Here is a 14,675-nt window from a genome sequence, read left to right as displayed (position 1 = left end):
CCTATGTAGGCGAGGGACGGACGGGTGTCTAAATCTGCGGTGTAGTCTTCGCAGCTCCGTGTCAGTTAAGTAGCATGCGATATCGGTCAATCGGCTCTCTGTCGTGTCATTTCCGGTTATGTTTGACAAATAGGCCCTGAGTGATTGGTCCTAAACCATGAACGGATGTCCAAACTGGCGTATGATCGGGACTTTTAGGCCATCTTTTCGGACAAGGAGGTTCTCCAGATTGTTCAGGTAGATGCCTAGTCTATCCATGTCTACAAGGGATAGGAGGAATAGTGTATCCGAGTGGAAAACGTGGAAGGTGAGTGTACCGATCGGGGTCTCTAATATGACCGAACCAGCCGACGATGCTTCTCCGATTCCGAAGCGAACCTTGATCTGGTTGGCTATGGAAGTATCTAGAGTCGCTGAGGGGTCCGAATTTTGTAGGGCCAAGAATTGGTTGTGCCCGGCGGTTGATACACAGGCTGCTCCCGTATCAATGATTATTCCTATGAAAGTCGTCGTTGTATACCTGGTTTTTGCCGTTGCGGTTGCGTTGTAACTGAACGGCGATTCCTCCTCGGTTCCTATCCAGGGTGTGTTTGGTCCTTGGGCCATGGAGTTCTCCTATTATATATAGGGAGTTTTTGCGAGGGTTTCTAACACAATGTTATTAGAGAGCTCTGTTGTGAGTTGTTCCGTAAATCCTGGTGTTAAGGCTCCGTAACCAGTCGTGAAGAGGATTTCATTTTCTGAGTCCGAGTCGTCTTCGGGTCCTATGTTTTTCGTGGTTAGGTAGTTGTTCAGGAATATATCTATTTCCTCATCGCTCTCATCATCGGGTGTCGGCTCCTGGTTCAGTGGTCCTTCCATATCGGTGATGAATTACTGGTATGCGGGTTTATAGCTTCCTTGTTGATTTCTTTGAAATTTGCTTTAGAATCGTTCTCGGGCCGCGTCTCTTTCTTCCTTGGTGTGGTTATATAAGATATAGTCCGGTTTATAGCAAACACCACATTTCTTGCCGGTTCCTAGTCTATATTTCGTTTAGGGAGGGTTCGTTGATCGTCTAGGCGGTTGTTTTATAGGGTTTGTGCGCATGAACTTCCTTTCCACAAAGTTTGTTGTAGGGAGTTCCTCCGCCTGGAATACGGATGGGTTGTTGGTGGCAGGCTCCTTATATTTTCTCTCGTTTTCCTAGGTGGTTATCGACGTCTGCATTCCGTTGATAAGTCCCGGGAGGTTCGGTGGTAGGTGTGCCAGGGTTATTCGGCATGCTTCAACTCCTTCATATGCTGAAATCAATTTTTCGTACAAGTATTCATCCGTTCGCCATAAGGGATTGATTACATGTCGGAGCTTATAGAGCTCATTAAGTAGCATCTTGAAGCATTGGTGGAGGCTCTTGTCGGGGTTCTTTTGGATGGTTATTCTAAGGTTTTGGCTGTCCCATAGTTGTTTCTGCCTTCTATAGAACTCTGGTCCTTCGAAGAATTCCCTAAGTTTCTCGCACGATTCCGCGAAGGTTCTCTCCCATAGGGAGTTCGTGAAGTAAAACTCCAATGCCGGTCCTTTAAGGAAACTGCCAAATGCGTCCATATACGATTGTTCCGGGAGTCTCACACGTTGGTAGATGTCGGTGAAGATCTTGATCTTGAAGTCGAGACTAGTGCTTCCATCGTATTTTTGGCTCTCGGATATCGACTTCATGACTATTATCGTTTGCCTTACGTAGTTATCTAAGGCAAGGTCGGGAGTAGATCGAGGTGTCCGGGAATGACGACTATTGTCTGGGTCGTTGTTTCCTCTTAGAGTACGATCACTCTTATCATCATCATCGTCATCGTCACCCGGATTGTCTCCTGAGTTTCCGGTGTAGGTCGCAGGTGGTACACCTCCAATTTGGCTTTTACGCATATACTCTCGGTTATTTAGGACGTTTATATACGCGTGTGGTTCCGGCCGAGGTGATGAGAAAACATGCGAGGTCTAGTTCTGGGTCTTGCGCTAGGTGGGGGGTATTTCCTTCGGTATTTGGCTTAGCTGGCTGGCTGGATTGACCGGATCTTATAGGCGTCGGGTGGCGGTCGTTCCCTTTGGACCATCTAGTATGTCATTCAACTTGTCCTGGAGTGCTAGAGTTCTCATAGCGCCATTGATGTCTTTAAAGGCGTTTTTGATTTCTGCGTCCGTCCATTCATGTTCTTCTTCCCTTATAAGGCATTCCGTTAGGGAGTCGGCCAGTTTTGGTGTCCATCTCACATAAACTCCGCGCTGGATAAGTGTATGGTACACTAATCGGAGGGTGTTTCGTTCGAGTTTCGTAAAGTCCTCCTCGGTCCAGTTCTTGAAGTCTGCTTAGAAGTCGGCCCAGAGTCCGCGGTCCATAACTCCCGTGGTTATATAGTAGGTAAATCGTGTGGTTATATATTCCTCACGCTGATCCTAGTTACATTCCCGTGGGTCAAAACCATTTCTATGGTAGAATCTGATTTTCTCCTCTTATGTCATGTTGCCCCATGATTCGTGCGCCTCTCGGTAGGTCTGGTCCCTATCTACATGTTCATCGGGGTACCCTTGGCCTCTGCTCTGGTTAAAAGCGGGTGTAGGGCTAGTGTGTTCCGTGTATGATCCGGGCATACTTGCTCGTGTATAGCTGCCCCGAGTGCGTGGTCTATACGACGGTGTTCCGTCCATAATGATGGTGAGTGGATCTGAACTTTCGTCGTCGTCTTGTAGGGTCAGGTCTTCTTCCGTGATTAGGGAATGGCGTGCGAATTGCCCTCGGTTGTTACGCTTTCGTTCACGGTGTGCAGATTTGATTAACTATGGTGTCTGGTATGCTGGTGGTGCCATATAGCTCCTATAGGTGATGCTGGGGGGAGATTGGCTGTATTCTAGCGTGGATCCGTGGAGGAGCCGGATAAGTCACAAGTGGAGAAGTTGAACAAGTCACCAGTGGGTTCTGGTGTCCCACAATTCAAAGAGGGGAAGATTTTTAGGGGTTTTTGAGTATCCCCAGTTTTTCCAATGCGAAAAGGAAAAGTTTTAGTCGAATGTCCTTCGAAAAGTAGTCGTAAAGGAGGTGTTGAAAGGTAGAAACTAGGGTGTAGTTTTCTAAATCAAACTTGAAAATTGTGTTTTTGGAAGAGTGAATGGGCTTGCTGGTGCCAATTCATGCTCTTAACAGTGTTTTATCGTATTTTCTTCGATCGAATTTGGCTTATCGTCGTAACGAGTTTTCGTGGTTTTGAGGATTTTTCACAATAACTTAGTGATATAACCTCCAAGTCTGATTCAGCTCGTCAACTGATCAGTGTCGATCAACTACGTTGAAAGGACAGGGTTCACACGTTGCACTATATACACTGGAAAAGGGTATGGTTCGTCCTAGATTCTTAGTATATACGTTGTGCAAAGTGGTGTGAAATGTGTTCGATTCATGTAGCTACTTGAGTTCCTAATATAGTTGTTCCCCCGTGACTCGGGGGTCTGTTTGTTCCGTTCCGGGTTTATGGTATTGCATGATTGCAATATCCATGTTCCGACAGCACCTATTATATTCACGACAAAGAAAATCTTTCTGCTTGAAACGTGATTCCTTCGTCGTTTCAAGTTAGAACCGCCGCCACAGATGATAGTTCTAATCCGTTACTTGAAACAATCACATGTTTATATGACAAAATTTGAGACTGGCAAAACCGCCGAGCTATTTATAAGATAATAAGGGCTAGGTTGAAGGACTGAGAACCTTGAACTCTAGATTACTTGATCAAGTAGATATAAAAAACCATAAATTCGAGGGTGAGAAGTTATCCCGAGACCCGCTTCCTTCGTCCATCATGAGCCGCTCTCGCTCGTCCTTTACAATCTGACGTTATCGGACACCTAGGCGCCTAAAGCACTAGATCAAGGGGTTGGGATAGCCATAATCTAGTCCTAGTCTCTTCTTTTCTCTTTCTCTCCTAATCATCATCAGAGAATGTCATTTTCAATCTACACATTCATTGTAGTGCATTATGTCTTTCGTTAGATGTATTAATAGCTTGAGCGAAGCGATAAGCTATTTACTTACCGATCTTACACGTGATGTCTCTCCTCTGTCAAAGGGCCGATATTAAGGGGTGTGCTGCGTATGTCAGCAGGACCCATAATGTGTGTATTTAGCGGGTTTCATCCCTAGATAGACAATCCAGTTTCGTCAACCATTTCTGGTTGGACGGTCAATTTCTCATTTGACATCCTCCAGCCAGCTTTTTTTCCCAATTTGTGGGGCACCATACCTAGGTGCGCAACTTTCATCTAATATGAATCGAGTATTGTAATTTGGTCCAATCATAATGTGTAAACCGATGTGGGTCTGCTATTTTGTCCAATCATGTTTATCGTACTCTCATGACCAAAGGCTCACTCTTTCTGCCAGGATCCAATTTGGATTCGGAGACGGTGAGACTGCACCTGGCAGAAAGAGTATGCGTTTCCCGGGGTAAGAGATATACGCAATAATAGTAGTTCTTAGAACGGTTCGGCGTCAACGCTGATTCGCCAGGAAATTGTACATCGTTATGTTTATTAACATATTCTCTTTTCTCTTCTCTCTTCTCTCTTCTTTTCCATAACAAACAAGATGGAAGACACTGTGAAACCCCGACTATGCAATGCCTGCCATCAAACCTGCTCTATTGACCATTATCAATCGGATAAAGGGAATCGCATATTCAAGACCTACTCGATTTGTAGCGGCTATGGTAAAGCGTCCAAGAAAGCGAAAACCCCGATTCCGGCTCCAGCAGTGACTATCTCAGTCCCAGTTCCTATAGATCTCAAGTTAAATTTAACCCCCGGAATCCGCTTCTCACAGCCGTCACTAACGTTTTAGGCCCAGTTCGACGCAGGAACTCGGATTTAACTAAATATTCCCGCCATTTGCGGGCGACTTAGGAGCCTACTAAAAAAATATAGAGACTATATATCCAGCCTAGAATTGAGCCTGTAAATGAGCTTAGAATTGACGGCCTTCACGGCAGTGGGTCTTGGAGGGCCAGCGGAGCGTCACTTATAGGCCTAATAAAAAGAAGAAAAAACGTATTTGCGTAGTTAGTTATGCTAAGTTCGCAAGCTCAAGCTATCTGCTAGCCATACTGGCGCAGTTTCTAGTATGTAATACTGACAACTACGTTCAGTGACACATACCTAGGTAGATTAATATGAACATTGGTAAGTCTAACATATTTATTGGTCAGTTTATCGAGATAAAAGAGACATCACGGATACTATTTTTTGCTTCATCATATTATTTTTGGCATTTCCTGATCTAAAAGATCTAGTATCGATTTCCAAGCTCATCAATAGGTGCTCTTGTCGGACTAAATCGGCGAAAGCATTGTCAAGATCTCCGTGCATATAACAGATTTCTTGTAATGGCCCTGCAGGCTTATCAATTGCTTTAAAATGCCGGCGGCCAGTGATCATTTGGATATAACAGTCTTCCAGCTTGCTAAAATTGGAAATATGAAGAGAAGCTGTGCATTCGTCAAGGTAGACATCTGATAATATTCTGATGAGACCGGATGCTTCATCGATCATCTTCGCTCTAAAGATGTCATTCCATTTACACGCGGGTCATCAAGTTTCTGGAAATGGATACATTACTTGTGTTAAACACAGATTAGTAGCCGTGAAAGCCAAATTTCCATTATCACTTTGTGCAAACTGTTAAGAGCCAAAATTTCAGCTCTATGCATCAATGTGGCGCTTTAGCCCAAAAAGAGCAGCACTAGTTCTCATATCTCATAGATATGATCGGAAAACGATATAAAACAGTCAAGCAAAAGCTCGATCGCGCGTGAAGGTGGTAACTTTGAGCCGCCGAGCATATTAGGCCGGTTGAAAGTCGTCTACAAGGACCTGCGCTATCGATATTAACAAGGGCTGTAATGGACGCGCTCAATTGGACCACAAAGGTTGACTCACCCTTCAGTATTCTAAAAAAAGATATCAGATGCAACTTCTCGAGACCGCAAATGGTCGACCAGAGACCAGTGTCATCACGCGTATCAAAATTATTGCACGGACGAGGTACGCTGGGCGATTGGTGCCAGCCCAGCCAAAGATACATGCAAACGGCGTAATCAATCGGTTCATGGGAAAGCCTAGATTAGGATCCATCAACTCATACATTAGAGAAAAAAAGGCCGCCAAAGTCTCGCTACATAAAAGGCCTACAGTGGAGATAGGAGTGATTAGTTCGTTGGCCCGATCATGAGAATCCTTCGCTATGGTCTCTAAACTAAGCACTTTGTTGATTCGCGAGCATTTTTAATGAAGCAAAACATGAAGAACTTGAATTTTCGCGCCTCAGGCAGTTTTTGAAATCGGTGTTGTTGACGAGATCAGGTACTGGTACGTTATATCTTAGCCGTATACAGCGGCTATAACGTCCTGAAAAGAAATATTACTACGCTAGGGGCAATTCATATGTGCAGTGCTAATTGCAAGATCAGATTTTCGATGGCTCGTTCAGGACCTGAAAATTACTGTGTCATGAATGATGCTCCGGTCATTTTTTCACTTACATCGTTAGATGAAAGGAAAACTGGTAATCTTCTGTGTATATCTTGTTACAGCGCATATATCGAGACTAATACCCCTCAATCTAGCAGTTGGCCCACGTTGGCGAATAATTTGCGTTATTTTTCCGATTATGACACCTATTACATGCTTGAAGCATGAGTCTCACGCTCGATGCCATGTCAACGACGTAGACGACGAATTTTCAAAGTACCTACTGAAATGGGGAACGCTCTAGGCAGCACGGTCGGAACGTGCAGGTCGATTCAGCTAGGAAAAACCAACCACAATCACAAGGGAAGGCTCAGTAAGCGTAGGGAGTCAAAAAGTGAAGAGGTGTGTAAAGGTGGACATTCTGTAACTATCACAACTTCTAGATGAATGGTATCAGATGGTTCTGCCGTCTCAGACCGCTTTTTCCTTTATACTGTTTAGGGCTCCCCACTACACTACCTAGTTATAGTCATGTTAAAACCCGAAGCGACAACAGAAACATAAGATGCTATCAACTCTTTTGCGGGCACCAAATTCAGGTACATGATGGTAGAATTCAGCGGTAAATTTATGTTGAATACACGATTCAATTGGGGCATGAAAATAGACCAACAACACCCTTATTTCCACTAACCATTTGTTTAATAGATGCTGCTGAAATCCACGAAAGGGGATTGATTATTTCCCCCCTAGTCAGCAACATAGCTCTCAAGTAATCGCAGCGTATCAGCAGTAATACCCTGATTTTTCCTTGCTAAACGTAAAGCAGATATTCCCGACAAATTGCTGTCTTTCGCATCCGCACCCTGCTTTAACAGATAAACCACAAGCTCATTATTCTCTTTATGCACTGAAAGCGCAAGTGGATCCCCGAAATGTCCAATGGGCTCGTCAAGTAGTTCAGGTCTGATCTTTAGAAGTATCTTCCAGATTTCAACACCACCTGATATAGCATAATAACGCAAATTTACCCCAAGATCTAAATCTTGGCAGTTTTCAATCATATAATCAAACACTTTGAAGTTTCCTGCCATAGCACTGTATTCAAGGACAATCTGGTTTGCATTTGGAAAGTCTGGGGAAAGTCGATCTAGCAAGCATCTGATCCCGGGAACGGATGCATACTGCGCTGCTTCTGAGAGGAGAATTGCATCGCGTTTATCGAGCAGAATTTTTAGGTTTATCGCGTCCTCTTTACCACTTTGCTCGATAATGGCATTTTCAACAATGATGCTGGATATAGAAATGGAATCAGTCGTTAAAATATATCATCAGAGCAGCCCGGAAAGGGGATTTCGCATACTCAGTCTCTTCTGTCATGATGAGGCGTTAACAAGATCGGAAAATAAAGGGCAAATATTCTGAAGTGGGGAAAATCCAAATGTGGATATGGACAAGTGAAGACATTTTCGGAAGGTGGGCTAAAGGCACCGATATTTCGTCCTTACCATATGATATTTTCTCCACTTGCTTAGTGGGGTCCGATTCTATACCCATCTGGTCTCCTGAGCACGGGAGCAGGACCAGATCGATTAGCCGACGTGCGCTAACTAAGTGGACTTCCACCATTCAGTAACTACAGTAACTACAAAATAACATCTGCTGACTGACACGCTCCTTTGATCTGTCAGTTTTCGGACGCTGGGATGTCATCATCTCAGGTAGGGAGACTGCGATCTCGCATGTTCTCTCACAGGAGCTGGTCCTGGGTACCCTAAGCCCCTCAGGATTATTCTGATACTCATGGCAAGGCTGTGGAGTCCTTAATGCTAGTGACGCGCTCGCTCAGTAAGATGATCTCGGGATCTTTTTTAGCTTTATATATCTTGTCATGCTGCTCGTAATATCTAGATCCCTCCTCATATATTTCCCCAAGATGGTGTCTTTGTCCTGGTTTCTTCTTTGGGTTTCATTCCTCGGCCTCTTTTGCTCGGCTTTCCCCATCATAAGCCCAGAATACCATGGCGAGATTCTTGATTTAGAACCCTATGCACAAGACAGCCTCCCACAAGAACAGACCGAATTCACATTAGAATCCCGGGATAAAGTGAAAAAAGTCCCGGGGGTAAATGAATGCAAAACCAAGATCGTCTCCTACAACGTTGCAACCAGACTACCAGACATATTCTTCACCAAGTATCCCCTCAACATCAACGTGGCAAAGTCCTGGGGAGAAAATTACTACGATGAGGATATTGGAGCCACGAAGAATTCTTGGAAGTTTGCCATTTGGGGTCGACTTTGGGATAACGAATGGTTTTCGGACACAGTGTATGAACTGAGACAATCTATGGTGGCGAAGAAGTTTAGTGAGAATGTGATCAAAAAATATGAAGATCGGTTCTTGAAAAACTTAAGCCAGGCTTTTGGGGAGACGGCGCGTGGAGAGGTCATCGTGTTGATTGATCGTAACGCTTATCCTGACAATAAATTTGATGCTAATACTGCTTGGGGAGGTGAGTTAGCCATCAAGCCACTTTCACATCAATATTTGATGTGCATTAGTAAATTCAAGCTGACTAGTTTTCATATTTTTAGGTTGGGAGTGGCCTGCTTTGACAAGAAATAGTCAAGTGACAAGAATCTCTCGAATTGACCCTCAGGATTGCAATAATGAAAAAAAAGTGATTTGGGTGAGAGGAATGGCCCCCTCATTCCAGAAGCCGAAGGGTTATCTGGATGCAACAACACCAAGCAAGTGATCTTTTCTTTATTATTTACCCAAGTAGTAAGGCTCAGAAGGGTCTACGGGTGGTATTACATGCGAATGCAGAGTGTCCAATGCATAGTCTTGATTGATTTAAGAATGGTAGGAAAATAAGTTCCCTAAACAGTCCTTGAACAGGAGTGGATTCAAGTTTCAGATAAAGTAGACAATGATATTCAGTTTGGGTATTCAGGCCCCCGACCCCAAGGGTAAGGAAGTGTTCATCGACAAGACATTACTTCCACAGCCTACGTTCGGGTGGGAAGCAGAAACTCATAGGAATCGAGATATAAGCCGCTCACTAAACGATGACTGGATCGTCAGGTCCGAACTGCCCGTGTCGGTACCTTAGGAGCCATCGACTACTCATCATTCCATTGTTCAAGAATGGCACTCGGAAGTTCCTCCGCACAGTACTTCGACAGGTGGTGATAATTTCCACTTCTTTCGGGGTCGCTTCGTACTCTTTTGCGGTGCCAATTCGTACTTTTCGCGCCAAGTAAGCTGGCAGCTCAGACTCGTGGCCTCGGTTGCCATGCCAGGTCTGATTCTAGTTTTGAAAGTCGGGCAATCCATCCGCCTTTACGATAAGAACAGGGCTGAAGAACCGATACGTAGGTCCCGTCGTCGCAGGAGTGGTGGAAGATCCAACCAAAGGAGTCGCGATATATGATTCACCCGCTGTCTGATTGTCCGAACCCTCGTCATCGTCATCAGTAACCGGAGTTGACTCAACCTGTTTGTCTTCAACCGGGACGAAGGAAAGGTCGACCGACTCCTCGGAGGTATCAGACCCTTTGCCTTCCGTAGCTTCTTCTGTAGCTTCTTTGTGCTTCAGTGTGTGTAAGTCGATTTTCAGCGCCACAATCTCGTCCTTGAGTCCTATGTTCTCTTCATGGGACGTAACAAATGCTGCATTTGCGGCTTTCAACTGGCTGATCAGCTTCTTGATGCGTTTGTTCCGACGCTGGAGTCGCTTGCTCAATTTCTTTATGTCGGCGACTCTCGCTCTACGTCGAGTCCCCATCATGAATAGTGTTACTCCCCAAATGGTATATGGAAGGAGGTTTGCTCCAATAGTGATATATGTGGAAGAGAAGAGGAAACGGCTCTATAGAAAGCAATAAATACCATGTAATCATATATTCATCCCCCGAGTGTAAAATGCAAGTAGACTGACATTCACCTGCCCCCAGTGAGCTCGCACTGGGCAGCAGTCCTCGCCAGGCTGCTGGGACAATGGATTCATACCTTCTCGTTCTCGTGGTGTCCGGTGTTAATCCCCGTTGGGGAGACCAAATTGAATCCGACGTGGTTGTGCGACCGTGCCCCGCGCCGACCGCACAACCACACCAAAAATCAGGGGATACTGGATATGAAAACCATCCGACTTCTTTTTACCCGACTCGCACTCGGGCCCAAAGCTGGTCTTGCATTACTAGCGAACGTGGTGCCGCCCTAAAAAGAAGACAGGACACCCCTGAGCTTGTATACGGTCTGGGATCATATCGTGCGAGATGTGGTGAGGCGGTAGTGAACTGCTGACGCAGGTAGTTAAGCTAATATTGGACAGACCTTGTTTAAGGCCTAGAGACCTCGTTAAGGCTCGGAACTCGTTAAGACTCGACGATTCCGTTTGCTAGAGACCTCGTTAAGGCTTAGCCACGGGCAAACTCTAGACCGGCCATCGCCAAGACACGGGCACCACCGAGACACGGGCACCCTCCTAGGAGACACACAAGGATTCTAGAAAATACTTGTATTCAACTAATGGCAATCGACGGAACTCGTTAAGGCTTAGCCACGGGCAGCCTGTTCAGTCACCGACATACGCTGCTGGCTAGAGTGTATATAAGTCAAAAAGGACTCTCTGCAAGACACGGACGGCCTAGTAGAGGAGACCTCTCTAGGTAACGCGAAACGAGAGTGTGAGCTCATACTCTCGCGGTGCGTGGTGTATAATGGCAGCCACTGCGATAGGGCCGGGACCTATTGAGAGACTGTCTATATAGCCCGAGAGGACGGATGCGCGTGTCGGTGTACAGAGAGCCGGGAGTTAACTACCTCACTCGCACTGAGGGCCTGAGATCGACTTTAGTTCATCAAAGCGATGTCGTCCTAGTTAACCTGCCCGTGTTGTATGCTTAGGGAGCAAATTAAGAGTCACCTACGGGGAGAGGCCTGGTGCACCTTAAACCTGAAGCCTTGTATTTACTAGGTGAAAAACTAGGGTAGTGGTTTATGCAAGTAGGCCTGTCTAAGCTACTCAATGTCTTTTGGGCAGAGCTCGATCACAGTCACACTCCGGAAAGGAGGCCCAAGGAACTACAGGATACCAAAATCGTGTAGACCAGTTGCACTGCTCAATACACTTGGAAAGTTGCTTGAATCAGTCATAGCGACGCGAATCGCATGGTTAGCGGAAGAGCGGAATATCCTCCCGAAGGGCCATTTAGGGGGCAGGAAGGGCATCAGCGTCGACCATGCGATCCAACGAATCCTCGATAGGATATACTGGGCATGGGGAAGGGGGCAGAAAGTCAGCATGTGTAACGGCGTGGGTTGCAAGAAGGCTGAGAGAGGCAATGGACTCTCTACATAAGCTGGCTGAACCAGCTGCCAGGGAAGCAGGGGTTCCCCGGATAAGCTAGTTAGAGATTCGCCACTTCCTGATGTATTTAACTCTCTGAGGTCTTTGGACTCTTGAAGGAGTTCAAGAGTTGTTCTTGTCCCCAATTTACCCTAGTGGAATCGAGCCCTATGGGATACCACACCCACACCTCCGTCCTCTGGTAGCCTTCTCATATTAGTTCTTCTCTTGTTTACGGTAGCCCAACCGCATTGGACTCAAACCCTTACAGCATGCTCCTACTCGATGTGTCAGGAGCATATGACAACGTCTCCCACGAACGTCTCCTACATAACATGGAAAGAATGCGCTTAGGAGTGTTCACACCATGGGTGAAGTCCTTCCTTACAGGAAGAAAAACCTGTATAAAGATGCCGGGTTTCTTCTCCGACCAATTCCCTACACCGACAGGTATTCCCCAGGGCTCACCAATCTCACCAATCCTATTCCTTCTGTTTAATGCCCCACTAGTGCACTCATTAAACATGAAGGGCCTAGCAGAAACAGAGGCATCAGGATGGGTAGATGATGTAGCAACGATAGTAGTGTCAGAGTCATACCACAACAATGTTCAGGCACTAGTGAAAGTCATAGGTCATGCCAACTCCTGGGCTCGACGCCATGCCGCAAAATTTGCACCGGATAAATTCGAACTCATTTACTTCGTTAATCCAAGGGAAAGGGAAGAGGAGGAGACACAGCACAAAAGACTCACCGGCAGATCATCACTAATACAGAAATAGACATCTACGACATCGACGTAGCGTACCTATAGGGCCACGCAGAGATGCCCTTATAGATCAACGAGTCAATTAGAATAAAACCATCGATATCGGCGAAATACCTCAGGGTCCATCTCGACAAACATCTTAATTTCAACATACATCGTCAGAAGCTACTCACAAAGGCCAACGGTAGCCTAGAGGCACTCCGTAGCATCACAGAATCCATGTGGGGAACCTCACTCCTTACGATGCGCAAAGTCTACCAAGCAGTAGTGGTACCACAGATGTTATACGGAATCTCGGCATAGTACTGCCCTCTCGCAAGGGCACTTCTAGTAGGGGAACTACGACGTGCCATCAATAAGCTCACGAAGATACAACGACGTGCCGCAATCATCATAAGTGGCGCATTTAAATCAACAAGTGCGGCGGCGCTCAACATAGAGCTACATCTCTTACCAGCTAAACTACTGTCATGGTGTTCCCACAGTGCGGGAATTATGTAATCATAACCACTTAAAATCCTCTTCGGATCTACGACTGATTCCTCAAGAATCAGACTTGAATACAATTGACCTTCTTGGCTTCATCTCATCTATTCTCTATCCGCTAGACATCCTTACAACTACTCATGGACCAACTCATTCAGGAAGCGGCATTACGGATCCAAACAGGACTAGAATAGACACGCCCAGAGAGCCTACAGAACCAATCCCAACCGAGAGAAGCCAGAGAGAGGAGACGGAGCGGTTAGAGCCTACTCGAAGCACAAAGATATAAGAAAGGAGGCATCATAGCCAGAATTCCGCCTATAACACAACAAGGTGAACAAAATTCACCTTAGGGGGAGTAGGAAACTCCAAAATCATTCGTTCTGGCACTATAAGAAGCACGGATCCTATACGTTATTCAAATAGACCTATAGGTAGCCTAGGCCACGATATATGATATTAAGTGTGGATAGAACCACACACTGGTCTAATATTCGGACAGAAGCGGGAAAAAGGGTCAAATTGGCGCGGCGGCCCTTAATAAAGGGGTGCTCCTATCCCCTTGACTGTCGAATTTGGCCAAATTAGCGCCTTGGCAAAAAGGCCAAATGACACGGCCTATTTCTTATTACCATTAAAGAGCTAAACTAGAACAGGCTTAGTTCTATTATCTAGTTACATTCTATTTACATCTCTGTCGCGTAAAGGCTGGCGTATGGCATGAAAATGATTCCAACAAGACCTTGTATCAGGCCTACATAAAGGGATCTTACAGGCTTTACAGCCCCAACGCGTTCGAAATGGATTGAAAGGAGGATTTCCCTGAGACTTAGCTTTCTGAGCCTGTTGGGTGCAGAATTTACAGGGTGCTCGCCGCTGTATTCTCTCCAACTGATGCCTTCTAGGCTGTAAATCAGGCTCTAAATCAGGCTGTAAATCAGGCTCACTCTTAGGCCTATATCTTTCCCTCTCCCTTTCTCTCTCTCCCTCTTCAAAAAGCTCTTTATAAAGCTGTATCCTGAAGTCAAGCTGAGTTATTGGGGATAAACCCTGCTTTTGGCGAGCAATCTTTGCAATACAATAAGCATTAACAATAGATATATCAAGAAGCCAATAAAAGATTGGCCACCAAGAGCGAAGCGTCTTCCGGTGTGTCTTATAGCTTGCACGAAGTTGATTTGCCCGATCAACAGCTCCCATCTCATGATTGTAGTCATTGATTAGACAAGGAATAGGAAGATCTTTTGTAGGGGAATCCTTGAAAGGCTCTCGGGCAATTTTCGCGCTCGTGGAAGTCTTCGCTGGTCGTTTTCGGAGACGAGTGATCCAATCTGAAGCCTTGTTAATAGTATGTACTGTTGACAAGGCTGTGACAACACTATTATCCTGCCATGCAATACATAAGACCGAATCGACCGAAGCTCCATATAAAGTATTCCAGTTCTGAGCTTTTTTTGACTCCTTTAGCATATGAAGAGCCTTTGGAAAACGCCCTCTAGATGCTTTTGGTCTTGTTGTCCCACAGGCACCAATCCCTCTATCCCGAAGATATTGGAATAATTGGATAGTTG

The 14,675-nt window shown here is 45.6% G+C and overlaps 4 protein-coding genes across 4 annotated transcripts; 2 read left to right on the top strand and 2 right to left on the bottom strand.

Annotated features, from left to right (window-relative positions):
• Positions 1-7,241: 7,241 nt before the first annotated feature.
• On the bottom strand, positions 7,242-7,872 carry N7495_009152 (uncharacterized protein; the record flags this gene model as incomplete). The annotated part of the gene is made up of 2 exons (XM_057211803.1): positions 7,242-7,785; positions 7,856-7,872. The coding sequence occupies 2 exons, from the start codon at positions 7,870-7,872 to the stop codon at positions 7,242-7,244; spliced, it is 561 nt and encodes a 186-aa protein (XP_057058666.1).
• A 556-nt stretch (positions 7,873-8,428) lies between these two features.
• Positions 8,429-9,129, top strand: N7495_009151 (uncharacterized protein; the record flags this gene model as incomplete). The annotated part of the gene is made up of 2 exons (XM_057211802.1): positions 8,429-9,008; positions 9,122-9,129. 2 exons carry the CDS (start codon positions 8,429-8,431, stop codon positions 9,127-9,129), a joined length of 588 nt encoding a protein of 195 aa, XP_057058665.1.
• A 680-nt stretch (positions 9,130-9,809) lies between these two features.
• On the bottom strand, positions 9,810-10,286 carry N7495_009150 (uncharacterized protein; the record flags this gene model as incomplete). Its single annotated transcript, XM_057211801.1, has 1 exon — positions 9,810-10,286. The coding sequence occupies one exon, from the start codon at positions 10,284-10,286 to the stop codon at positions 9,810-9,812; it is 477 nt and encodes a 158-aa protein (XP_057058664.1).
• A 212-nt stretch (positions 10,287-10,498) lies between these two features.
• N7495_009149 (uncharacterized protein) lies at positions 10,499-10,804 on the top strand (the record flags this gene model as incomplete). The annotated part of the gene is made up of 1 exon (XM_057211800.1): positions 10,499-10,804. The coding sequence occupies one exon, from the start codon at positions 10,499-10,501 to the stop codon at positions 10,802-10,804; it is 306 nt and encodes a 101-aa protein (XP_057058663.1).
• Positions 10,805-14,675: the final 3,871 nt, after the last annotated feature.

Source organism: Penicillium taxi (assembly GCF_028828555.1).
Source record: "Penicillium taxi strain IBT 34144 chromosome Unknown utg000006l_segment0_segment0, whole genome shotgun sequence".
In the NCBI taxonomy this organism is placed as follows: domain Eukaryota; kingdom Fungi; phylum Ascomycota; class Eurotiomycetes; order Eurotiales; family Aspergillaceae; genus Penicillium; species Penicillium taxi.
This window is presented reverse-complemented; position numbering and strand designations above follow the sequence as displayed.